The sequence below is a fragment of the Mauremys reevesii genome, linkage group 5, assembly GCF_016161935.1.
Source record: "Mauremys reevesii isolate NIE-2019 linkage group 5, ASM1616193v1, whole genome shotgun sequence".
NCBI classification, from domain to species: domain Eukaryota; kingdom Metazoa; phylum Chordata; order Testudines; family Geoemydidae; genus Mauremys; species Mauremys reevesii.
Genome location: NC_052627.1, coordinates 136,167,199 through 136,192,534, shown reverse-complemented (window position 1 = coordinate 136,192,534; position 25,336 = coordinate 136,167,199). Strand labels below are relative to the sequence as shown.

At 47.7% G+C, this 25,336-nt stretch overlaps 1 protein-coding gene across 11 annotated transcripts in view; it reads left to right on the top strand.

The window, feature by feature from the left end:
* The window catches only part of DYSF (dysferlin), a 282,294-nt gene that overhangs the window by 62,045 nt on the left and 194,913 nt on the right, over positions 1-25,336 (top strand). For all 11 annotated transcript variants that reach the window (XM_039540940.1, XM_039540938.1, XM_039540935.1 and 8 more), the window contains exons 5-13: positions 3,868-3,982; positions 8,838-9,025; positions 9,441-9,569; positions 12,630-12,692; positions 16,859-16,909; positions 17,047-17,077; positions 18,433-18,548; positions 22,132-22,258; positions 23,009-23,112. In XM_039540940.1, the coding sequence (XP_039396874.1) occupies positions 3,868-3,982; positions 8,838-9,025; positions 9,441-9,569; positions 12,630-12,692; positions 16,859-16,909; positions 17,047-17,077; positions 18,433-18,548; positions 22,132-22,258; positions 23,009-23,112 (924 nt within the window). The remainder of the gene's footprint in view (positions 1-3,867; positions 3,983-8,837; positions 9,026-9,440; positions 9,570-12,629; positions 12,693-16,858; positions 16,910-17,046; positions 17,078-18,432; positions 18,549-22,131; positions 22,259-23,008; positions 23,113-25,336) is intronic.

Here is a 25,336-nt window from a genome sequence, read left to right as displayed (position 1 = left end):
TAAGAACCAATGGCTATAAACTGGCCCTCAACTAGTTTGGGCTTGAAATTAGATGAAGGTTTCTAACCATCAGAGGAGAGAAGTTCGGGAACAGCCTCTCAAGGGGAGCAGTGGGGGCAAAATACCTAACTGGCTTCAAGACTGAGCTTGCTAAGTTGATGGAGGGGATGGTCTGAGGAGACTGACGACACGGGCATGTAGCCGATATGTGACTGCTAGTAGCAAATATCCCCCGGGGCCGGTGATGGGACACTGGATGGGCAGGGCTCGGAGTTACTACAGAGGATTCTTTGCCAGGGGTCTGGCCGGTGGGTCTCACCAAAATACTCAGGGTCCACCTGACTGCCATATTTGGGGTTGGGAAGGAATTTTCCCCCAGGTCAGATTGTCACAGACTTTTTGCCTCCCTCTGCAGCATGGGGCATGGGTCACTTGCAGGTTTAAACTTGTGTAAATGGTGGACTCTTAACCTAAAGTCTGTAAATCATGATCTGGGACATCAGTAACTCAGCCCAGGGGCGGCGAGCTTCCCCAAAAGGGTGTGTGTGTGGGGGGGAGGTGGGGGGGGGGGAAGAGGCAACTCTGGACAACCACGGATCCTCTGCCTGCCTGGGGTGGGGGAGCCCAAGAGCGGCCCCCAGCCTGTGTCCCTGCCCCCCGGGGTGGGGTCTTGGGGAAAAGAGGAGAGGCGGGGCCCATGGCAAAACATGAGAGGGCCATGGCCCCCTGTTCCCCTCCCATTCTGGCGTCCCTGACTCAGCCAGAGCTCAGGGGCCTATTACAGGAGTGGGTGGTGCGGTTCTGTGGCCTGCGATGTGCAGGAGGTCAGACCAGATGATCATGATGGTCCCTTCTGGCCTTAAAGTCTGTGCGTCTAACTGATCGGTCTCACAATGTAACCGTAAATGGGGAACCCTCCTGAAGCGGGTGTGTTTCCAGTGGGGTCCAGCAGGCAGCGGTTCTGAACCCTGTGTTGTTTGACATTTTTACCAGTGACCTGGAAGAAAACAGAACCATCACGGGTAAAGTTAGCTGAGGATACAAAAATTGGGGGAGTGGGAGATAATGAAGACGGCAGCTCACTGATACAGCGTGATCTGGGTTGCTTGATAAGCCGGGTACAAGCCAACAATACATGTTTGAATATCGCGGAAGATAAATGTCTACATCTGGGAACAAAGGATGTAGGTCTTACTTACAGGACAGGGGACTCTATCCTGGGAAGCCAGGACTCTGAAAAAGATTTGGGGTCCTGGTGGATAATCAGCTGAACGTGAGCTCCCAGTGTGACGCTGTGGCCAGAACGGCTAATGTGATCTTTAGATGCATAAACAGGATCCTCCAGGAGGAGTGGAGAGGTTATTTTACCTCTGCATTTATCATTGGTGTGACTGCAGTCCAGTTCTGGTGCCCACAGTTCAAGAAGGTTGTTGATAAATTGGAGAAGTTTCAGAGAAGAGCCATGAAAATGATTAGAGGGTTAGAAAACCTGCCTTGTAGCTAGAGACTCGAGGAGCACGATCTGTTTAGCTTAACAAAGAGAAGGTTAAGGGGTGACTTGATTGCAGACTATACGTACCTATCTGGGGAACAGCTATTTAATCATGGGCTCCTCAGTAAGGTATAAGATGATCCAACGCCTGGAAGTTGAAGCTAGACAAATTCAGACAGGAAATGAGGCGTAAGTTTTTAACAGTGAGAGTAATTAACGAGTGGAACAGTTTCCCCAGGGTCATGGCGGGCTCTCCAGCACAGACAATTTTGAACTCACGAGTGGGTGTGTTTCTGCGCTAGGAGTTATTTTGGGACAGTTGTAGGGTCTGTGTGATGCAGGAGGTCAGTCCGGATGATCACAGTGGTCCCTTCTGGCCTTGGAATCTATGAAAAAAACCTGTGAATAAATGATGACAGTGGCTCCTTTTTGACCGCTAGCCTTGCCCGTGACGTGTGTTCAGATCCAGTGATGGTGCCTTTGACTTTCTCATCGAAGGAGGCCTGAGCACTTGAAGAAGCCATCTCAAAAACTCTTGGAGGTTGGCAGCCTTATCCCCATTTTACAGATGAGGAGACTACGGCACAGAGACGCAGAGCCGCCCAATGTACCATAGCAGTCACTGGCAGCACCGGGAATAGAACCCATGTCTGTGGTCCCTCGGACACTATGCACCACTAGCCCCCAGTCCTGCTCCTTGTCCATCTGTGTCCCTCCAGCCCTGCTTCCTTTCCCATTTCCAAGACAGTTTCTCCATTCTTTGGCTTTAGAGACACTAAACAGTCTAAAGCTGCCCTCTAGTGGCCAATTATTTAATCACAAGCCCATTTTCAAATTGTCTAAAAAGCAGCCAGCATCAGTGCTTGGACGGCTGCGGGAAGTGGGATGGGGATATACCATTTAGCTAGGGCGGAACTGGGATTTTTCTGCTCAGTAAAAATGATCATTTTGCAGGAGAACAGAAGGCAGAAACCCTTTCAAGTACAGAGCTGTCGCTTTCACCTGCCGCACCGTATAGGGTACGTCCACACTACCTGCCGGATCGGCGGGTAGCGGTCGATCTATCGGGGATCGATTTATCGCATATAGTGTAGATGTGATAAATCGATCCCCGATCGCTCTCCCGTCGACTGCTGAACTCCAGCTTGGCGAGAGGCGGAAGCAAAGTTGATGGGGGAGCGGCGGCCATCGATCCCGTGCTGTGAGGATGAGAAGTAAGTGATTCTAAGTCGATCTAAGATACATCGACTTCAGCTACACTATTCTCATAGCAGAAGTTGCGTATCTTAGATCGATCCCTCCCCCTAGTGTAGACCAGGCCATAATGAGTTCAGAAAAGGCGGCCAGTAGGAGCATTTTAAGCCTTTCACTTTTGAGCCCTCTTCTTGGATAGTGAACTGGCTTGGGATGCCAGAGATGTGGCTTCGGTTCATGTGGGTGATGTTGAGCAAGTCACTTCCCCTCTCCAGCTTGGAAAAGAGGAGACTAAGGGGGGATATGATAGAGGTCTATAAAATCATGAGTGATGTGGAGAAAGTGAAATAAGGAAAAGTATTTACTTGTTCCCATAATATAAGAACTAGGGGCCACCAAATGAAATTAATGGGCAGCAGGTTTAACACAAATAAAAGGAAGTTCTTCTTCACGCAGTGCCCAGTCAACTTGTGGAACTCCTTGCCTGAGGAGGTTGTGAAGGCCAGGGCTGTAACAGGGTTTAAAAGAGAACTGGATAAATTCATGGAGGTTAAGTCCATTAATGGCTATTAGCCAGGATGGGTAAGGAATGGTGTCCCTAGCCTCTGTTTGTCAGAGGGTGGAGATGGATGGTAGGAGAGAGATCACTTGCATGTTAGGTTCACTCCCTCTGGGGCACCTGGCACTGGCCACTGTCGGCAGACAGGACACTGGGCTGGATGGACCTTTGGTCTGACCCGGTCTGGCCGTTCTTATGTCCTTATGGTCTTTCTGTGCCGCAGTTTCCCCTCTGTGAAATGGGGATGATTATACTGACCCCCTGTGTAAAATGCTTCGAGAGCTACTGATGGAGAGTGCTAGATAAAGGTTTTATTTGCAGGCTCAGCATCCTAGTATGTTTGTTTGCACTGTAAGTGCATCCTATCAGGATGTACCTGGGCCACTGGACAGCCTAGCAGGTGTGCTCTTGAGATGATGGACAGCAGGGTAGGTGCGTTGCATGCGCAATACCTGGTAAGACAGTGACGTATTCAACTCTGCAATTTCTTTCAGGCTGGAAAGATCCATGGCGAACGTGAGGCGGGGACAAAGCACTTCAGACCACTGACACTTGTTCTGTAATGACCTACTCAGTCCTGTTGCATATGAGCCTTTTATAATGATCCTTCTCTGTTCTCCAGGCCTTCCTCAACCTGCAGGTTTCCTACATTCCTCCACCTGGGGCCGCTCCTCTGTTCCCACCGCCTACCCCTCCGGAGCCAACACCGTCCACAGCTGAGCTTGACACCGTCACAGGTAAAGAGACACTGTTGCATGTGCATTTCTCGCATTTCTAGGCTGCATTCTGCTAAGTGTGTTGTTTGTGCTATCTGGCTTGCACGGGGAACCCATTATCCTGGACTTTAACACTAGCATTACCCTGCAGTCTGCTTCAGGCATAAGAACTTAAGAATGGCCAGACTGGGTCAGAACAAAGGCCCATCTAGCCCAGTATCCTGTCTTCTGACTGTGGCGAGTGCCAGGTGCCCTAGAGGGAATGAACAGAACAGGGAATCATCAAGTGATCCATCCCCTGTCACCCATTCCCAGCTTCTGGCAAACAGAGGCTAGGGACACCATCCCTGCCCATCCTAGCGAATAGCCAGTCATGGACCTGTCCTCCATGAACTTATCTAGCTATTTTTTGAACTCTGTTATAGTATTGGCCTTCACAACATCCCCTGGCAATGAGTTCCACAGGTTGACTGTGTCGTGTGAAGAAATACTTCCTTTTGTTTGTTTTAAACTTGCTGCCTATTAATTTCATTTGGTGACCCCTAGTTCTTGTGTTATGAGAAGGAGTAAACAACACTTCCTTATTTACTTTCTCCACACTAGTCATGATTTTATAGACCTCTATCAGATCCCCCCTTAGTCGTCTCTTTTCCAAGCTGAAAAGTCCCAGTCTTATTAATCTCTCCTCATACGGCAGCCGTTCCATACCCCTAATCATTTTTGTTGCCCTTTTCTGAACCTTTTCTAATTCCAATATATCTTTTTTGATATGGGGTGACCACATCTGCATGCACTATTCAAGAAGTGGGCGTACCATAGATTTATATAGGGTTAATATGATATTTTCTGTCTTATCTATCCTTTGCCTAATGATTCCCAGCATTCTGTTCGCTTTTTTGACTGCCGCTGCACATTGAGTGGATGTTTCCAGAGAACTATCCACAATGACTCCAAGATCTCTCTCTCGAGTGGTAACAGCTAATTCAGACCCCATCATTGTATATGTATAGTTGGGATGATGTTTTCCAATGTGAGTTATTTTGCACAGTGCTAGGGAGCTGAGCCCTGGTGGTGAACACGATGTGATCAGTGATCCTTTGGATTCCCAGAAGTTTTTAGCAGAGAGATGGGTCTGGATCTGAACCCCATTAGACTCTGCAAAAGTTGTATAGAATCATAGACAGGTCGGCCTAGAAGGGACCTGAAGAAGTCAGTAAACCCAGACTATCCCTGACAGGGGTTTGTCCAACCTGTTCTTCAAAACCTCCAGTGATGGGGATTCCACAGCCTCCTGTGGATGTCTGTTCCAGAGCTTTATCTCCCCTTAGAGTTAGAAAGCTTCTCCTAATATCTAACCTAAATCCCGCTTGATGCAGATGAAGTCCATGACTTCTTGTCCTATCTTCAGGGCATGTGGATCTTCCTAAAGTGTGGCCCCCAGAACTGGACACAGTGCTCCAGCTGAGGCCTCACCAGTGTTGAGTAGAGCAGGACAGTGATCTCCTGTGTTTTACAGACGACACTCCTGTTAATACCCCCCCCGGATATTAGCCCCAGGCGCACCAACTGAAAGCGGCAGCAGATCCTGCCAGAACAACCCTTGCAAAGCCTGCAACCAAATCTCCACTGCTACACTGATCAACACCCCCCACAACACACCTTTCAAGATCCTTGGGTCCTACAGATGCCCATCACAACACGTGCTGTATGTCATCCAGTGCCCAATAACCACTCTGTGGGTGAAAGCAGACAATCACTGCGCTCTCGAATGAACTCACACAGGGAAATGATCAAAGACAAAAACACCCCAACACTTTTCACCAAGTGATCACTCTGTATCTGACCTCTCAGTCCTCATCCTCAAAGGAAACCTGCACAGCACTTTCAAAAGACGAGCCTGGGAGCTTAAATTCATTTCTCCGCTAGACACTAAAAATCACGGACTGACCAGAGACACTGGATTTATGGCTCATTACAACATCCTGTAACCCACTAACAACCCCTCCCCCCGCTGCTGCTCCCCTCCTTTCGTCCCTAGGGCTACAACTCCATGTGCCAGGTCCCAACGCTGCTAGCTCAAGCCAGCGAACTTCTTTCCGTTCGCATGCAAATCTGCGTTGATCCGGCCCTGCTGGCCCCCCTCTGGCCACTTCTTGTTGGTGTTTTCCCCAGGGCACTGGGTAATTGAGGGTCTTTTTGCCCCATTCCTGCAAAATCATCAGGGAACGTTCTCAGTCCAGGGACAGTGAGTTCCCCAACTTTCATCATAGGGGTGATGATGAAAAACCAAATTGAGATTGAACAGCCCATCCAGTATCATTCCCCCTTGCAGGCTGGCCAGGGAGTTGAATTTCGCATAGCAGCAGCTTAATCCAAAATACGGTTTCTAGCCTCTGGGGCTTTGCCTATTCGGTGTATTTGTGGGGGGTGGGAGGGGGTGACCCACAGCAGGGGTGTGTGTGTTTCCATCACTTTCAAGAGGCTGATGAGTGTGCCACTGCCCCCAGCTAATGGGACGTACCTGGTACCACACAGGGGTGATGGAAGCTCCCTAAAAGCGCAGGGGGGCCACTGGCATCTCTTCTCCCTGAGACCCCGCCCCGCCTCTTCCCCTGAGGCCCCGCCCCCCGCTTGCTGCTCTCTGCCCCCTCTACCTGGTAAAAAGTGAGGGGGCTCTGACCCTTCCTGTTCCGACACCCCTGCTGCCATGTTTATAACCAACCCTGCTTGTGCTGGCAGAGGGGATTTGAACCTGTGCTAAACGCGTCAGCCTCTAGCGTGGGACTTCCTCCGTTAGCTTGAAACAGCAGCAGACTAGAGCTGGGTGAATAAGAGATGTTTTAATTCACTGGCAATTTTGAAAAGATGAAAAAAAAATTCCTTTTGATTGGGACCAAAGCGGAAAACTGTTTAAATTTTGAGCGAATCAAATGGTGGAAAAAAATTTCATTTGGGGTCAAACGAACCATTTTGTGTAGACAAAATTGAATGGCTTTTTTTCGATGTTGAAACTTTTAAAATGTTTTTGGATTCCTCCGAAGCATGGGGCAGGGGTCGCTTGCTGGTGGATTATCTGCTACTTGAAGTCTTTAAATCATGATTTGGAGCATTCAACAGCAGAGTCAAGGGAGATAATTAGTTCAGGAGTGGGTGGATCAGCTTATGTGGCCTGCATCTTGCAGGAGGTCAGACTAGATGATCATAATGGTCCCTTCTGATCTTGAATTCTTGATTCTATGATTTGTTAAAAATCAAGGAAATGGTGAAACCAAAAGTCACTTCAAACCACACACACACACACACACACACACATATCACCTTTGTTTTTTTCCAGATTCCTCCCCGTCCCCCACCCAGACTGAACAATTCAGCAAAATTGGCGCGAATGGGCAAAATGTTTTGCTATCACCAAATCTGCATTCCCTCCCTGCAAAAAAGCAGCTTTGGCTAAAAAGTTTCCCCCATCTCTACAGCAGGCTGCCAAGCCCTTTAAGAGATTAGCCCCAAGTGGAGGACAAAAATCGGTGTGCTTCTCTAGTGTGGGTCACGTGTATCATAACCAACAGATGATGCTGTGCTGGGTGTCAACTCTTGCAGAGATCTGAGCGTGTGCTTTGTGCACCCTGAGTGTGGGAGCTAAAGCTGTAGCTGCTCTGAGAAATTGGCTTTCCAGGCTCTTGTTTTAAGATGGATCCCAGGGAATGCTTCCTCCTTGCCTCTCCCCCTGGTCTAGTAAGTAAAAGAAACATCCCTGCTAGCATAGGCACCGACTCGGTGGGTGCTCTGGGACTGGAGAACCCACTGAAAAAAATAGAGGGTGCTCAGCACCCATCAGCTGTTTGGCAGCGGGCGGGAGGCGCTGGGGAAAGTGGGCGGAGTGGGGGCAGGAAGGGCGGGACCTTGGAAGAGGGGGCAGAGCGGGGGTGGAAAGAGGCAGAGTGAGGGTGGGGCTGTGGGGGAAGGGGTGAGTAGGGGCAGGACCTCAGGGCGGATGGGGATGGAGCAAACACCCGGGAAAATGAAAGTCAGCGCCTGTGCCTGCTAGGGGTGCACATGCTCCCAGATACCAGGCTTAGTGAAGAGTCGCAGAAGTTGTGGAGCATTTCCCCCCTGTGCCCCTAGGACAGCGAGCCTCGAATGGGGCTGCCAGCGGATGTTTCTGCGGCCGCGACACCCTCCAAAGCATGGGCGGAGATGGGGGGGGGGGGAGGGGGAAGCAGCAGCCCCTCCCTCCTGTTGCTCCTGAATAGCTGTGCCCAAGGGCAGTGAGATGCGCACCACCTTGGTGTTTGCTCTGGTGTCGCCAGCAGGGGTCAGCACCCCGCACTCTGCAGCCTCCTTGGGGGCTCCAGGCAGCGCCTCTGGGGACACGTGGGGCCGGTGTGCGCGGTGCTGGAGGCGGCTGTGGTGTTCGGTTCCCAAGGCGCTCCTCTGGGTGGCCCTCCCGCCCGACCAGGGGACGGGGAGCCTGGGACTCCACAGGTGGCTGGTGAGTTCCCTACCCACCTTCCCTGGGTCACGGGAGGCACGGACAGAGAGACGGGTTTGTCAGGGTGGCCACCAGCAAGAATTGGTGGCCACCAAAATGTGTTGCGAGAACCCCTGCCCTAGGCCGTGGTGATGGCTGCTCGGGGAGCTGTGCTCATCCTGGTGAGCTGGGACTGATTCCAGGGTCTTGCCTGGCACAGGGGGGTCGTGTGGTGTGAACCCAACCTGAGGTCTGGATATTGGGGACAAATCTGGGCCCTTCTCCTGTGCAAAGCTAACGATGACGAACTGCCCTGGCCTGTTTCTGTGGGTTCAGCTCTGATCTCTTGGCTCAGTTCCCAATTCTCTGTGTCCTCCCTGACCGAGCTGTCACCCCCATGCCTTCCAGATACAGCCGGCGAGGAAGACACCGAAGACCAGATAGTGACAGGGGATGAGACGGAGCCTTCCACAGAGCCCTCTGGGTCGGAGCAGCCCACGCTCCCCCGGAAGCCTCCTTCACACCACGTCCATGGGATCAAGAGGAGGAAAAGCGCCCCGAAAAAGCTGCTGTCCAACAAACCGCAGGACTTTCAGGTGAGCAGCAGCAATGTGTGTGACATTTGCCTCTCCGAGCTGCTCCTCCTTTACCATCCCATTGACTGCAACATCTTAGGAGTGAAACCTTCTCAGGTGCGTGACCATCCTGGGTTCTTCATTGCCCTGCAATGCATTAAACTGATCCAAGCACCGGGGAATCCTGCGGGAGCTGGAGCCGAGCGCTGCAGCTCAGGGCCGCATCTTCTCAGTTAATGACTAGTTGTGACTGAGCGCATGGAGAATGTGTCCCAGGAGCTCCTGTGGACAGATCTCCCTGTAGGCCAGACTCCCGTCTGCCAGTGTGGGTGCAGCCCCAGTGATTCCAGTGGTGTAGCTGAAAGCCGAGCATTGTGTGTGAGCATTCCCCAGCATCTGACGGGCCGTTGCCCTTTTCTCCTCCACCTGCCTTTAGGTCAGGGTGCGAGTCATAGAGGGCAGGCAGCTTCCCGGTGTCAACATCAAATCTGTGGTGAAAGTGACGGTTGCCGGACAGACGAAAAGAACTAGGATCCGCAAAGGGAATGGCCCGTTCTTCGATGAGGTGAGTCCGGCTGTTGTTCGGTCTAACCTCATTCCAGGCTTGCTTAGATCCTGTAGGGTCACCAAAAGGGATCATGTGAGAGAGCAGCTGAGAACATTCTCCTAACACGTTAGTCACTTGCAGTTTGCGTGGGAGACAGGTGCACAGAAACTCGCCCACGCGCTCCTCCAGGTACGGCTAGTGCCTGGAGACAGCCAGGAAACAATTCTCACCTTCTTATTACAGTAACATGTAGAGGCACCAGCCGAGATCAGGGCCCCCCTGTGATCGGCACTGGGCACCCACACAGTGGGATGGTCCCTGCCTGTGATAGCTCCCAGCCTGCGTCAGCCTGAGGATCATCCCTGAGTGGGATGAGTCATCAGAGGCAATTACCTGCAGGTCTCGTGTTCAGGCCCATGCCATTCAACCAGGGTTCAGCCAATCTACAGGCGAGAACCCACCCAGGGACGCAGTCTCTCCAGTCTGCCCAACCTCACTATCTGGCCAGGGGGGATTTCCATTGCCAGTAGTTTGAACAGACTGTCCCTGTCTCTGCTCCAGCCTGGGCCTGTTCCCACACTAGCCAGCCCCGGCTGCAGCCTGCATCATCTCCTGCCTCAGCTGGCTGCGGCGCTACTCCAAAGAGCTTAGCGTCTAAATATAAAAGAAAGACAAAGCCTAGGAGGGAAAAGAGGGGCTCAGAGACGTGCACAGTAGGTGAATAGCAGAGCTGGGGGCAGCACCTGGGTCCCTCAAGTCCTGATCCACTGCCCTACCCACTAGGTCGTGCTGCCTCTTCCTCCCTGCCAAGAAGTCACTTTTTACTTCCTGGCTCTGCTACAGACTTCCTGGGGCGAATCCTCAGCCAGTGACAATGATCCTAGGCCCGTTGACCTCTGCACTACTGTGTGACTTTGGGCAAGTCATTGCCCCTCTTGGGGCCTCAGTTTATCTGCCTGCACCAGAGATTGTTTACTGCCCTGCTTAATTAGTTGATGTCTGCAAAGTGCTCTGAGATCCTCAGATGAGAAGTGGAAAAATATTGAATTCCAGCAGCTAGTGTAAAGCATGAACATACAAACATAAGAACGTCCATACTGGGTCAGACCAAAGGTCCATCCAGCCCAGTATCTGTCTACCGACAGTGGCCAATGCCAAGTGCCCCAGAGGGAGTGAACCTAACAGGCAATGATCAAGTGATCTCTCTCCTGCCATCCATCTCCATCCTCTGACGAACAGAGGCTAGGGACACCATTCCTTACCCAGTGGTGAGCTGCAGCCGGTTCCCACCGGTTCGCGGGAACTGGTTGTTAAATTTAGAAGCCCGTTTAGAACCGGTTGTCCCGCGAGGGACAACTAGTTCCAAAAGGGCTTTTAAATTTAACAAAAGCTCTAGCAGCTCCCTGCCCTTCCCCCAGCCCCAGCTCACCTCACTCCGCCTCTGCCTCCTCTTCTGAACGCTCCTCCGACTTCTCCTCCCCCTCCCCAGCTTCCCGCGAATCAGCAGGAGAGCTGGGGGGGGGGTGGATTAGAGTCGGAGCGGTCAGAGGCAGGGAACAGGGGGATTGAACTGGGGAAAGGGTCCCGGGGGGGGCAGTCAGGAAGGAGCAGGGGTTGGATGGGGCGGTGGAGGGCAGTTAGGGGCAGGGATTCCAGGGACAGTCAGGGAACAGAGAGAAGGGGTGGTTGGATGGGGTAGGGGTCCCGGGGTGCCATCAGGAATGAGAGAAGGGGTTGGATGGGGTGGCAGGGGGCAGTCAGGGGACAGGGAAGGGGGGTGGATAGGGCAGGGGTCCCGGGGGGGGGCATGACCCCCTCATGGGGTGAGGAGGAGGGAACCGGTTGTTAATATTTTGGCAGCTCATCACTGTCCTTACCCATCCTGGCTAATAGCCATTAATGTACTTAACCTCTATGAAAGCAGCAAAGAGTCATGTGGCACCTTATAGACTAACAGACGTTTTGGAGCATGAGCTTTCGTGGGTGAATACCCACTTCACATGCATCCGACGAAGTGGGTATTCACCCACAAAAGCTCATGCTTCAAAACGTCTGTTAGTCTATAAGGTGCCACAAGATTCTTTGCTGCTTTTACAGATCCAGACTAACACGGCTACTCCTCTGATACTTAACCTCTATGAATTTATCCATTTCTCTTTTAAACCCTGTTATAGTCCTAGCAACCTCCTCAAGCAAGGAGTTCCACAGGTTGGCTGTGCGCTCTGTGAAGAACTTTTTTTAGTTGTTTTAAACCTGCTGCCTATTAATTTCATTTGGTGACCCCTAGTTCTTGTATTATGGGAACAAGTAAATAACTTTTCCTTATTCACTTTCTACACACCACTCATGATTTTATAGACCTCTATCATATCACCCCTTACCCTCCTCTTTTCCAAGCTGAAAAGTCCTAGCCTCTTTAATCTCTCCTCATATGGGACCTGTTCCAAACTCCTAATCATTTTAGTTGCCCTTCTTGGAACCTGCCAGTATATCTTTTTTGAGATGAGGAGACCACATGTGTACGCAGTATTCGAGATGTGGGCGTACCATAGATTTATATAAGGGCAATAAGATATTCTCTGTCTTATTCTCTATCCCCTTTTTTAATGATTCCTAACATCCTGTTTGCTTTTTTGACTGCCGCTGCACACTGCGTGGATGTCTTCAGAGAACTATCCACGATGACGCCAAGATCTCTTTCCTGATTAGTTGTAGCTAAATTAGCCCCCCCCCATCATCTTGTAGGTATAGTTGGGGTTATTTTTTCCAATGTGCATTACTTTACATTTATCCACATTAAATTTCATTTGCCATTTTGTTGCCCAATCCCTTAGTTGTGTGAGATCTCTTTGAAGTTCTTCACAGTCTGCTTTGGTCTTAACTATCTTGAGCAGTTTAGTATCATCTGCAAACTTTGCCACTTCACCGTTTACCCCTTTCTCCATCTCTAAGGATCGCACTGTGATTTAATCAACTTATATCAAGGCCAGCCTTTGCCTGGCCACTGTTTTTTGCTGGCCCCCTGTGCATGTTTTGGACGCATTTCAGATCTTTGTCTCATCTGTATTTTTTTAACAGATCTTTTTCTTCAATGTCTTTGAATCTCCGGCTGAGCTGTTTGATGAGCCCATATTCATCACGGTAAGTTCTCGAGACAAAACTGCCAAACTCCTCTTCCATGCTCCACAGTAACTCTGTGGTTCCTTGGAATAATTCTGGGTTGGACCTCCAAACTTTGACCCAGGTAAGGACCATGTGTGGCCACTCACTACTGGCTTGGGAGTCGTATCTAGCTGGTACAATGCTAACCATTTTGCAGCCCCCCTTATCACTGGTATGATTGGGAAGGCTGCAGGGGCTGGCTGGCAGCTCTGATCTGAGTGGAGCATTGCAAGCTGGGATCTGTTGTCTTTCGGGGTGGCAGCTCTGTATTGGAGATGAAGGTTCTCCTGGGCTATGCTTAGCCACATTCTGACCACCCCTGATGTGAGGAATGCAAAGCCACTAAAGCCAGAGTTGTCTCACAGGAAACAATTCAGCTCTGCACTCACTTGCTGTGGTGGCCCATGTGTATACAGACCCCACGGGCATGGGCAGGGATCAGACCTGGGGCCTTTGGCGTCAAAAGTCCCAGACCCTGCCGTCGAGCTGTCTGGAGTTGCTCACGACTGTGAGTGCCCACCTCAGGGCCGGGCTGTCACAAACCAGGGCACAAACCCCGAACTGGATGTGTGTTCTACAGTTAGATTTCACTAACAAGAGGACAAGATGTCATTCAGAAAAGAGTTCCAAAAGAACTCAAATGAAAACTATAAGCAACTTAAGTCCCAATGACTGGACCACTTTTTGTAACCTGCAAACAATCTAAGCTAAAGTTCAATAATTAAAAAGCTATTAAAGTGATCTATTAATTACAGACCGTAAGTCTAACGCCCTGGTAAGAAAAATTAGTTAAGAATAAAATAAAGTAAAAAATAAAAAAACAAATAAAAAACAAAAAAGACAAAAAACACATAAACTTGAGCAAAAGTCTTAAAGGTTTCTGTAAAGGATCTCGTGTCTCTTACTCTAAAGAGGTCAACAAAGATAAGAGAGGGGAACATGTGACATAGTGGGTGTGTAGATTCAGAAAGCCTTTTTATTTCCCTCTCCAAGAAAGTTACGTCCCTTAGCTCTTACCAAGATAAAAGGAAAGAAAAGGTCATGGAATGAAAAGTCCTGGTTGGGAAGGGGGAACTGAAAGGAAGACAAGGAACAAAGGGTAGATTGGGAGAAGGGTAACTGGTATTGTGGAAGGGAGTAACTATCCTAGGACCAATCCTATTCATTCATAAACTAAATGATCTGAGAAAAAATGAAACAGTGAAAGGTGTTTGCAGGGCAGATTCAAACTACTCAAGATAGTTAAGAAACTAAAAGACTCAAGAAGAAGAAGAAGAAAAGATCTCAAAAGAAAAAATAAAGACAAAAATGGCAAATGGCATTTAATGTGAAAAATGTAAAATAATAAAAAATTGGTAAAAAAAAATAAAATAAACAATACATACAATACATACATATACATAATGGCTGATGGAAAAGAATTTAGAAAAAAGATTGGAGGAGGAGTCTAAGATGTCCTGTTCTAAGAGTGTGCAAGATGTGCAGGTCAAAAAAAAAAGCAAAAGCAAAAAGGAAAAAAAAGGAATGAGAATAAGAAAGAGATATATTATTTATATGCTAATATATCCACATCTGGTAATCATCTGGAATACTGATGTACAGATGTGGTCTCTCAAAAAAAAAAAATCTAAAAAAGAGAAAGAAAAAAGAAAAAAAAGAGCAACTAAAATGATTAGGGGTTTAGAGAGGGTCCCATATGAGAAAAGATTAAAGAGGACAGGAAGGACTCTGAAGAAAACTAAGAACGGGGAAGGGGGACATGAATATATAAAATGTGAGTGAGTGGATAAGGAAAAGAGGAAAAATTATTTTTATTTATTTAGAACATAATACAGGGGTCACCAAATAAAAATGAGCAGCAGGCAGGGCAAAAAAAAAAAATAAAGGTTCTTCTTCTTTCTTCCGCTGCTCAACTTGTGAAACCTTACCTGAGGAGGAGGTGGTTGTGAAGCTATACTATAAAAAAGTAAAGGGGGGGGATAAATTTCATGTGGCTGCATAAATCCATAAAATGCTATTAGCCAGGATGGGTAGTGGTGTCCTAGCCTCTGTCTGTTCAGAGGATGGGATGGATGCAGAGGAGAGAGATCATGATCATTTGCCTGTTAGGTTCTCTCCTCAGGGGCACCTGGCATTGGCCACCTCGGTAGACAGATGCTGGGGCTAGATGACCTTTTGTCTCTTACAGTGCGCCTTTCTTATGTTCTTATGTTCTTATGTTCTTATACCAACCAAGTGCCAAGCTCTCAACCACCACAGCAGCCTAACCACAGAGTCACAGACAGTCCCTTTGGGCACCCCAGCCAGGCAAACCTGCTTTTGTGGTAGATGGTCCCTTGCATCAAAAATCCCAACACTATTCAGGTTACTCCCAGTCCCAAAGGGCCGGTTACTTACCTCAGGTCAATTGCACCTTTGATCCTACACCACAGACAAGGCTTGTAGCCAGTCCTATAATAAACTAACTAAAGTTTTATTAACTAAGAAAAGAAATGAGAGTTATTTACAAGGTTAAAACAGGTGAACACACATACAAATGAGTTACAGCCTTAGCTTCTATTGCCTTTTAGAACCTGCTATAATAAGCAAGCTCTGTATGTTCTTTGGGCTAACCTGGGCTAACTAACTGGGGATCTCTTGCTTATGCTCAAAAGTCTTTTCCTCTCACAGTTCAAGCAGCATAGTGATAAAGTTAGTAGTCTCTGTAAAAAACAAAAAATTCTGTGGCACCTTATAGACTAACAGACGTTTTGCAGCATGAGCTTGGTTGGGTGTATATGAATTCTTTTCTTGCATCATCTTGCATCTGAAGAAAGCTCATGCTGCAAAACGTCTGTTAGTCTATAAGGTGCCACAGGATTCTTTGTTGCTTTTACATAGTGATAAAGTTCCTTCTGGTCAGGCATTTTTATTCCCTTTCTCCAGAGTTCAAACTGACGGGGCGAGCATTTGTGCAGGTCTCCCCTTCATGGGTGTGTGGGGAGCAATCAGCGAAGTCTTTTGTCTATTGATGTTCCACAATCAGGGGCGGCTCTAGAAATTACGCTGGAGCATCTGCAGGCATGCAGCCCTGTCCACAATGGCTTGTCTGGTGTCCAAGGGCCTTCTTTTGTTGGGCAGGAGATGATGCCTCTTGTGGTAAACCAGTATTTCACCCTGGTAATGCCTCTCTACTGAGTGTTTTTTTTTTCCCCGTGTCCATAACTAAGGCTATGATTCTGTCATGGAGGTCACAGATGACTTTCCGGGACCTTCGTGATTTCTTCTTGGCCAGGGCTGCCGGAAGATCTGAGTGGCGGCCAGCCCTGGGGCTGCCAGAGCAGCAGTCCCCGGCCCTCTGGGCTGGAGCAGCAGCAGTCAACCCCTGCTGCAGGAGCAGCGGCAGGGCGGGAGCACTGCAAGCTCTGGCAGTGCTCTGTTTGTCTCCTTCCCCAGGGTATTTTTAGTAAAAGTCAGGGACAGGTCGCAGCTTCCGTGAATTTTTGTTTGTTGCCCGTGACCTGTCCCTGAATTTTACTAAAAATAACCGTGACAAAATCTTAGCCTTAGTCATAGCAAATACTTTTATAGTTACAGAGCAAATACTGAAATATTACCCTATGGAACAGGATGCAGCTGTTAATAGGGAGATTAATGCAGCCAGCAATTTACAAGCATTTCATAAAGTCCAAACACTAAACACATCTCTAGAAATCTAATACCTGTTTAACAGCACGAACACAGGTGAGTCAGACTGGTTCCCAGCCAGGCATTTGTCAGTTTTCAGAGGCCTAGGGACCTTGGCATAAGCTGGTACCTGGTCTGCCAACAACACACCTGACCCGAAACACACTGAACTCAATGGTGCTCTCTCCTTCACTTCACGGGGCTTCGTGTCAGGCCCTTAGTGAGGTTAAACACAAACTGCTAGAATGTGTCAAAGGAGGGGGTGAGAATGATCATGATATTTTTGCAAAACGTATTTCCCTGATTTTTTGTTAAATTTGAAATGAGAAAAGAATTGTGATGAAATGTGACAAGTTTTGACTTGCTTTCCAAACCACTGAGCTAAGTGCGCTGAGAATGCTAATGATTTAACATGGATGGTTGTGAGTTTTTTCTTAAATGCTGGATTTACATTTTTGCATCTCCCCCCACCCCCCCAGGTTGTTGATTCCCGGTCTCTCCGGACAGACTCTGTGATTGGAGAATTTCGGGTAACAATTTGTGATTTCATCTCTCTCTCTCTCTCTCTCTCTCTCTCTCTCTCTCTCAATATTTGTAATCATTTTGGCCTCTTCTCTGTGCAGCCTGTGACTAAACATTTGATTTTGTTTTTCATTTTATTTTATAGCTGGATGTCGGGACAGTTTATGCAGAACCAAGTGAGTTAAACAATTACAGAGATTTTTGGACCATTAGAGATTTGTAATTAAGAAATCAAATTTGTACCACATAGGGACATTTGCAACAACTTTCTATGGGCCAAATGCAGGGGTCTACATGTGCGCACACATGTATATTTATGGGTAAGCACACAAACACATGCAGTTATATGTGCACGTCACAGGGTGACACTGTCCCTTTAAGAGGGAAGAGACCCATGCACCTGTGACTTGTCCGCTGACCCCAGTTGGGTTTAAAAGAGGGCACCTGGGCCCTAGATGTAGGAGACACTGTGAATCAGGGCTGCCTGACACAGTCAGGAAAAGTGGGAGGTGAGAGATGCCGGAGACCAGGAGACTGTGGAAGGTCCCTGAAGGAAGCTGTAGGTGGTTCCTGGGGGAAGGCTGAAGGCAGGAGAGCAGCAAGTCACGTGGGGTTTGCTGGCTGACCTCCCTGAGCTGGAGAGGACGGAAGGCAGGAGGGTCAGCAGAGGGAGTTGCCTGCTGACTGCTGAAGCTGAGGGTCAGAGAGAGCTGGAGGCAGGGGAGCCATGGGGTTTACCCCACTGACGTCTCCACACTGGAGAGCTGGACCCAGGGGAGCAGTGAGAGGGCCATGGGGAGTGAGGGATGCTCTGCTGGTGAGGATGGTCTAGCAGAGAGGCAGCGGCGGTGGGGGTTCCTGCTAGAAGGACTGGGGTGGTTGTCCCTGCAGAGAGAAAAAGAACTGACAGAGTGCCTAGATATGGCGAAAGACACTAGAATATCACATTGCAGCTTGCTTGATCTAGGTAGGAAATGCAATGAGAAGCCAGCCTGTCTCACATCCGTTTAACCCTTTCCATCCCTGTCCATTTGAAACTAGAAGGGGTGAGAAAAAAACAAAACCTCCAAACCAACTTTTTCCAGATGCAAAAGTTCAGAGGAAAGGTTCTTAGTGTAGGTGAACTCAGTGTCCTCAACTCCTGCAATTTTATCACGTCTCATGCTGTTTGGTGGTTTTCTTAAAGCTCCAGCACCTGGAGTCATGTGATTGCATGAGCATCTCAGCTATCACTAGAAAAATAAGTAAGTTTCTTGCCTTCACAGTTGCAAAGAAAAGCTTGATGACACAAACCCTATGGGCTCAAAAACCAGCAGGCAAATAAAAAGAACGCAACATTTATTATTTTTAAAACTCTCATGACTTTAGAGCTGATTTCATGATATTTTTAGAGCTGGCTCATGACTTTTAAATGCTTTGGGTTGACAATACTGTGAAATGCTTTCCCCCATCCCTTATTCTGATGCTACAAAATCTTTCCATCCTATGAGGCAGACAATAATAAACCAGAAACCCGGTCTCTCTCTTTTAGAGCATGCCTTGCTCAGGAAGTGGCTGCTCCTTTCTGACTCTGAAGACTTTTCTGCTGGGGCCAAAGGTTACGTGAAAGTCAGCCTGTATGTGCTGGGACCTGGCGATGAAGCTCCCGTAAGTACCATTTTTGCTGCCACTGGAGAAAGAAAGCTACTTGAGGGTCCACTGTCTCGTCTTGCTGCCTGAAGAAGATATGAAGGGTTGGCTTGAATGAGATTGTGCTAGAATGATAACGGGAAGAAATCTGAGGGGATGTGTTGATAATGATTGTGTCATAAGAACTCCAACAGATCATTGGTCCACTGAAACCAATCACCTACCCGTGGCAGTGACCTATACATGCTGCTTCAGAGGAAGGAGAACCCTCTCCTTCATGGTGTTCTACAAAGGAAAATATTGGTTTTGGGCCTGTTCTTGCTTCTTTAGCATGTATAATACTCAAGGAGCTGACTGAGGATATATCTGAGCCATTAGCGACTATCTTTGAAAAGTCATGGAAGAGGGCAAGATGACTGGAAAAGGGCAAAAATAGTGCCAGCCTATAAAAAGGGGAATAAGGACAAGCCGGGGAATTACAGACCAGTCAGCTTAACTTCAGTACCCGGAAAGATAGTGGAGCAAACAATGAAGCAATCAGTTTGCAAACACTTAGAAGATAATAAGGTGATAAGTAACAGTCAGCATAGACTTGTCTAGAACAAATTGTGTCAGACCGAACTAATAGCTTTCTTTGACAGGGTAACATTCCTTGTGGATGGGGGAAAGCAGTAGATGTGGTATATTTTGACTTTAGTACGACTTTTGATACTGTCCTGCGTGACCTTCTCATAAACAAAATAGGGAAATACAACCTAGATGGAGCTACTATAAGATGGGTGCATAACTGGTTGGAAACCATTCCCAGAGAGTAGTTATCAGTGGTTTACAATCAAGCTGGGAGGGCATAAGGAGTGGGATCCCGCAGGGATCAGTTCTGGGTCCAGTTCTGTTCAATATCTTCATCAATGATTTAGATAATGGCATAGAGACTACACTTACAAAGTTTGCAGATGATACCAAGGTGGGAGGGGTTGCAAGTGCTTTGGAGGATAGGATTAAAATTCAAAATGATCTGGACAAACTGGAGAAATGGTCTGAAGTAAATAGGATGAAATTCAGTAAGGACAATTGCAAAGTCCTCCACTTAGGAAGGAACAATCAGTTGCACACACACAAAATGAGAAATGACTGCCTAGAAAGGAAAGGAGTCTTCGGGTCATAATGGATCACAAGCTAAATATGTGTCAACAGCGTAACACATCATTCTGGATGAAGAAATGTTGTAAGCAAGACATGAGAAGTAATTCTTCCGCTCTACTCCACGCTGATTAGGTCTCAACTGGAGTATTGTGTCCAGTTCTGGGCGCCACACATCAGGGAAGATGTGGACAGATTGGAGAAAGTCCAGAGAAGAGCAACAAAAATGATTAGAGGTCTAGAAAACATGACCGATGAGGGAAGATTGAAAAAATTGGGTTTGTTTAGTGTGGAGGATAAGACTGAAGTGGGACATGATAACAGTTTTCAAATACTGTACTTAAAAGGTTGTTATAAGAAGAAGGGAGAAAAATTGTTTTCTTTAACCTCTGAGGGTAGGACAAGAAGCAATGGGGTTAAATTGCAGCAAAGGTGGTTTAGGTTGGACATTAGGAAAAATTAGAAAAAACTTCCTAATGTCATGGTAGTTAAGCACTGGAATAAATTGCCTAGGGAGGTTGTGGAATCTCCATCACTGGAGATGTTTCAGAGCAGTTGAGACAAACCCCTGTCAGGGATGGTTTAAATAATACTCAGTCTTGCCTTGAGTGCAGGGGACTGGACTGGAAGACCTCTCAAGGTCCCTTCCAGACCTACGATTTTATGATTCTATAAAGAGAGCCTGAAAGTGTTTCTTTCTGCTTGTTTTGTACCTTAGATGTATTAGGAATTTCAGATTAGACATCCCTGTTTCTTTTTGGAAAACTTCTTGGCTGACTCAAATGTAGATTGGGAAATTTCTCAGTCCTTAATTGAAGGTAGGGGCCGGGTGGTGGTGGTAATACAGACAGACAGCTTTTCTCCTTAGTGGCTGACCTAATAGGGAATTAACAAAGCAAAGAGTCAAAGCCCAAGAGTTATAAACATTGTGAATGAAAATGCCACTCCCTCCCAATTAACAAAGTTTCACTTGCTTGGCTTTTCTGATGCCATAAATTCACGAGTTTAACAATGAGGGTAATGAACTATTGCAACAATTTACCAAGGGTCATGGTGGCTTTCCCGTCACTTGAACTTTTAAAATCAAGATTGGATGTTTCTCTGTAATTCAAGCAGAAATTATTTTGGGGGAAGTCCTATGGCCTGTGTTGCACAGGATGTCAGACTAGATGATTGCAGTGGTCCCTCCTGTCCTTGGAATCTATGTAGCTAGTTCTCCAGCTGTCCATAGAGTCTTCCAGGGTACAGATAACTTGAATCTCAAATCAGGGGAAAAATATTCAGGTCACCTTTGTATATCATGAAGGAACAAAATCCCATTTACCCCTTGCAGGTCACCTATAATAGTCCTGCTCAGTGCTGTTACATCTCGACAAGAAAGAGTTCTACCTGAGCTTGCAGGTGATCCGGGGGGGAGGGGGGAGAATTAGCCTTCTTCTACTTGTTAGCAAATGGGCCAAACTTTCCATTATTCTTTATATATACAACCCCACGATCCTTTGTGCACAAACCAAAGTGTTTTGTATCTACCATACTAATTTCTGTAGCTATGATTCTAGGGACTATGTACTTCGGCTGAATTTAGTGTGTGACCAAATGGTGGAATGTGTGTAATATTTGTACTCGAAGCCTCTTGACCAACGGAGAATGTGTCCAGATGTCCAGGAAGGAACCATTTGTCATTGATGAGAGATACTTGTTATTGCAAATATCTTTGGTGATCGATGAGATAATTTGAGCCAGCGAGAGATGCTTTTAGCTTATTAGGAATTACTTATTACCACAGGTGTTTTCTATAATAAAGACTTAATCACAGATTTCTCTGGCGTATTGATTAAATAAGCTGAGATACCATGACAGAGATTCTACGTGTAGATCAGTTAAGAATTTTCTTTGAGAAAGGAAGTGTCTTTGTCCCAAGCGCAATATAAAAGAGGGGCAGTTTCTGGGAGTGAATCAAGCTGCAATCCATTCTTCAGATCGGTTTGGTAACATGACCTTCCCTTCTGTATTCTGTATTGCACTGTATTAATCTTTGATTACAATCTGTGATTAATAAATACAAATTGAACGTGATTATTTGACCTCTTATTACCAGCAGAACCAAACTCAAAACCCAACACACGGAAGTCAGAGGTAAAACGCTCATGGACCTCCTGAGAGTAGAGTTAGGCCAATGCTGAAGACTTTAAAGGTCCCACCCTCTAGGTCAGATCCTGCAGTCTCCATGTGTCTGTGGTTTTACAGCAGAGATGGGCCTGATCCATGGAGTTTGGATTTGAATCCAAACTTTCAAGGCTGCTTTGGGTCTGAGGCCCTGTTGCTGGTTTATGGTAAAGGAGGTCTCACCTTGGGGGCAAGATGCATTAGTTTCTGCTTAGCGGATGCTATTTCTCTGCTTTGCGGAAAGCTTCAGCCCCACTTCTCTCCTTTTGTAACAGCTCGTTTGTTTGTCTCGCAGCTGGAGAAGAAAGAAGTGGCTGAAGAGAAGGAAGATATTGAGGGGAATCTTCTGCGCCCAACTGGGGTCACGCTGAGAGGGGCTCACTTCTGCCTGAAAATTTACAGAGCTGAAGACTTGCCCCAGAGTATGTGTTTCTGCTACGGGGTCTAATTGCAACTGACCCATGCTTGTCGCCTTGGAAATGACCCAGCAGCAGTAACATGTTACAGCCCAAGGGTGAAGGGATATAGTCCATCTGTGTTCTGGTTGTCTGTTCTGTGCATCTCACTCTGACACCGGACTTTTTAACGCCTTAGACGAGCTCTTCTGCATGTGAATCGGCAGAGCGCCATGGGTAGACAATGGACCAAACCCCCAGCTGGTGTAGATTGGAGTTATGCTGATTTACACCAGCTGAGGATCTGTCCTTTGACGTTCTACCTGGTGTCACTCAGCGGCATTCGCCCTGCAGGGCAGATTGACTTTTATGGCTCCAGGGCTGTAAAAGTAATTAGTACAGGGACAGGATTGTTACTGGGACAAAGCTTGGGGGCTGGTTAAAGAGACTGGTTAAAGAGGCTTCCACCTCTTCTTCCACCAGGGACTGGAACGCATTGCCTTTCAGTGGATATGTAAAATCCCATAGTGGTCTCAGCCCCACAGTGGTCACGTCTGTCACTACCACATAACTGGTACTAACTGGAGGGCGGGTCACAGTGATGGAAAAGTTCAGATTCAGGTTCTAAGCAGAGAGTTCAGGCGCCTCTATGTGCTCTGAAGCCGAGGGCCTGGCAGCCTGGGGCCATTCTGGGCTGGCTGCTTGAATCAGTCAGCTGACTCCTTGCGCGCTCCAGCCTCACGAGCGCGGCTTGTTGAGGGTTCTCTTCTGTTCCAGTGGATGATGCCATCATGGACAATGTCAAGCAGATCTTCGGCTTTGAGAGCAACAAGAAGAACCTGGTCGATCCGTTTGTGGAAGTCAGCTTTGCCGGCAGAACGGTGAGTGGTGGAAACTGACGGGCCATCCTGTGGCTGAGCAGGAAATCTGCCTCTGTCTCCTGGACTCCTGTTCCCTTAGCAACCCCATCAATGGGCCACCAGCCTCATTGCACGGGACAGTGTTTGGATGTGAGCCAGCTGCCACCGAGGGGTCAATTGGAGCATGGAAATGTGGGAGTCGGGTGGCCACGTTTGAAACAGGCGTCGTTTTCTCGAGGATGAAAGTGGAGGAGGTCAGGAGAGGGGGGATGGGTTGTCTAGGGCGTCTCTGGTGCCTTTGTTTGTTGCTTTGGAGAAAAGCAAAGAGGAATGAGGCCTGGGCAGAGTTTTATGGCAGGATGAGGCCTGCAGCAGTCTGACCTGTTGGGCTGACACAGCCCTCCGGTGGGCATGCAGTGGCATTGCTCACATCTGTATCTTACTCCCAAAAGCTAGAGATGGGGAAGATCTGTTGGTCTGATTTCATTTCCGTGGTGCCTGAACATCTACGGGGTTAGGTCAGCTCCTCCATCCACCCTGGTCAGTGCTGCCCTGAGCCCTAGAACACTTTTCTCCAGTTGGGTTCCATGTTCTAACCATCCTCACTCTTAGGAACTCGTTCCTGATGCCCAATCCAAGTTTCCCTTCAAGCAGTTTCATTTCCTCAGCCCTAGTGATGCCCCCTTTGATCTGTCTTTTCTGCCCTTGTGCTGAAATACCACAATGAAGGGTGCACTAAGAATACCTAGATAGATGGAGAGATTTTCGTACACATCTGTGCTTGGGCCTATGGCCATTACCCCTTTGTCAGTGTAACAAAATTACAGTGGAAATTTTTTTTTTAAATTAAAATCTCTGATCCCTCTGAATGCAAAAATAAATAAAACCCCATAACTAAGGAGCCAGTCTTGGCTGCCTTTGCTCACAGGACTATTTGCAGAGTAGGACACACACAGGATGGCAAGGCTAGGTTCTCAGTAGCAACAGATTAGCCATGGGATGCACCTCTCTGGAGAAAGCACAGACGGTGTCTTCTGTTCTCTGCTGCATATGAGTAATTTTCGCTCTAGGCTCTTAGTGGTGCTGTTGTATTAAAAATGACAATTCAAATATTTAGATCTTTGTGTGTTTGGGGGGAGGGGTGGGGGAAATAACCGAGAAATAATTTCCTAGCTCAGGGCTTGGCTACAGTTTGGGAACCGGCTTAAATTGATGGATGATCATTATTTCTTAAATGTTCTGAGTTCCCAAGCTGTGATCCACGGACCGTCGCTGGTTCACGAGGATCTATCTGGTCCCATGGATCTGACACCTCCTCCCTTAATTTCCATCTGATAAATTTAGGGTGACCAGATGTCCCGATTTTATAGAGAGGGTCCTGATTTTTGGGTCTTTTTCTTATATAGGCTCTTATTACCCCGAACCCCCCCGGCCCGATTTTTCATATTTGCTGTCTGGTCACCTTAGATAAATTCCATGATGATACATTAAACATTTTCCTAACCTTACTCTTCCAGGTAGGAAATGGGCTGTAGCTGTGATGGGGATGTTACGGGATCATGAATGGGAATGGGGCTGGGTGTTCAGAAAGGGGAGGAGGGAAGGGTCCACAAAACAATCTATTAAAATTGGTGTTGTCCATTCTGAATAGGTTCTCGTATTGCCCTCCTCACCATAGTATCTGAGTGCTTCCATTGGTGCAATAAGTTAGTGCAGACGTTAGTCACTAACATCTGTCCTGTGTGGTTTGTTCTTCCTCTTTTCCTGGCCCCAGGGTGAATTGTGTGGGCAGTGGAAGGTTTTGTTGTGGCAGGGTTCTGTGTTTTAAATGTCCACGCTGCTCGGTGTTTGCATCAGAGGAGGCAGGATGGCGGAGTGTGCTTGGACCGGAGAGCGAGGAAGTTTGGGATGGTTCTTAGTTCTTGGGGGAGTTCATTCCATACTCTCAAGCCGCACCCAAGAAAGCTGATTTCTGACCAGACGAGCTTTGCCCTTAGAATCATAGAATCTCAGGGTTGGAAGGGACTTCAGGAGGTATCTAGTCCAACCCCCTGCTCAAAGCAGGACCAATCTCCAACTAAATCATCCCAGCCAGGGCTTTGTCAAGCCTGATCTTAAAAACCTCTAAGGAAAGAGATTCTACCACCTCCCTAGATAACCCATTCCAGTGCTTCACCACCCTCCTAGTGAAATAGTGTTTCCTAATATCCAACCTACACCTCCACCACTAGAACTTGAGACCATT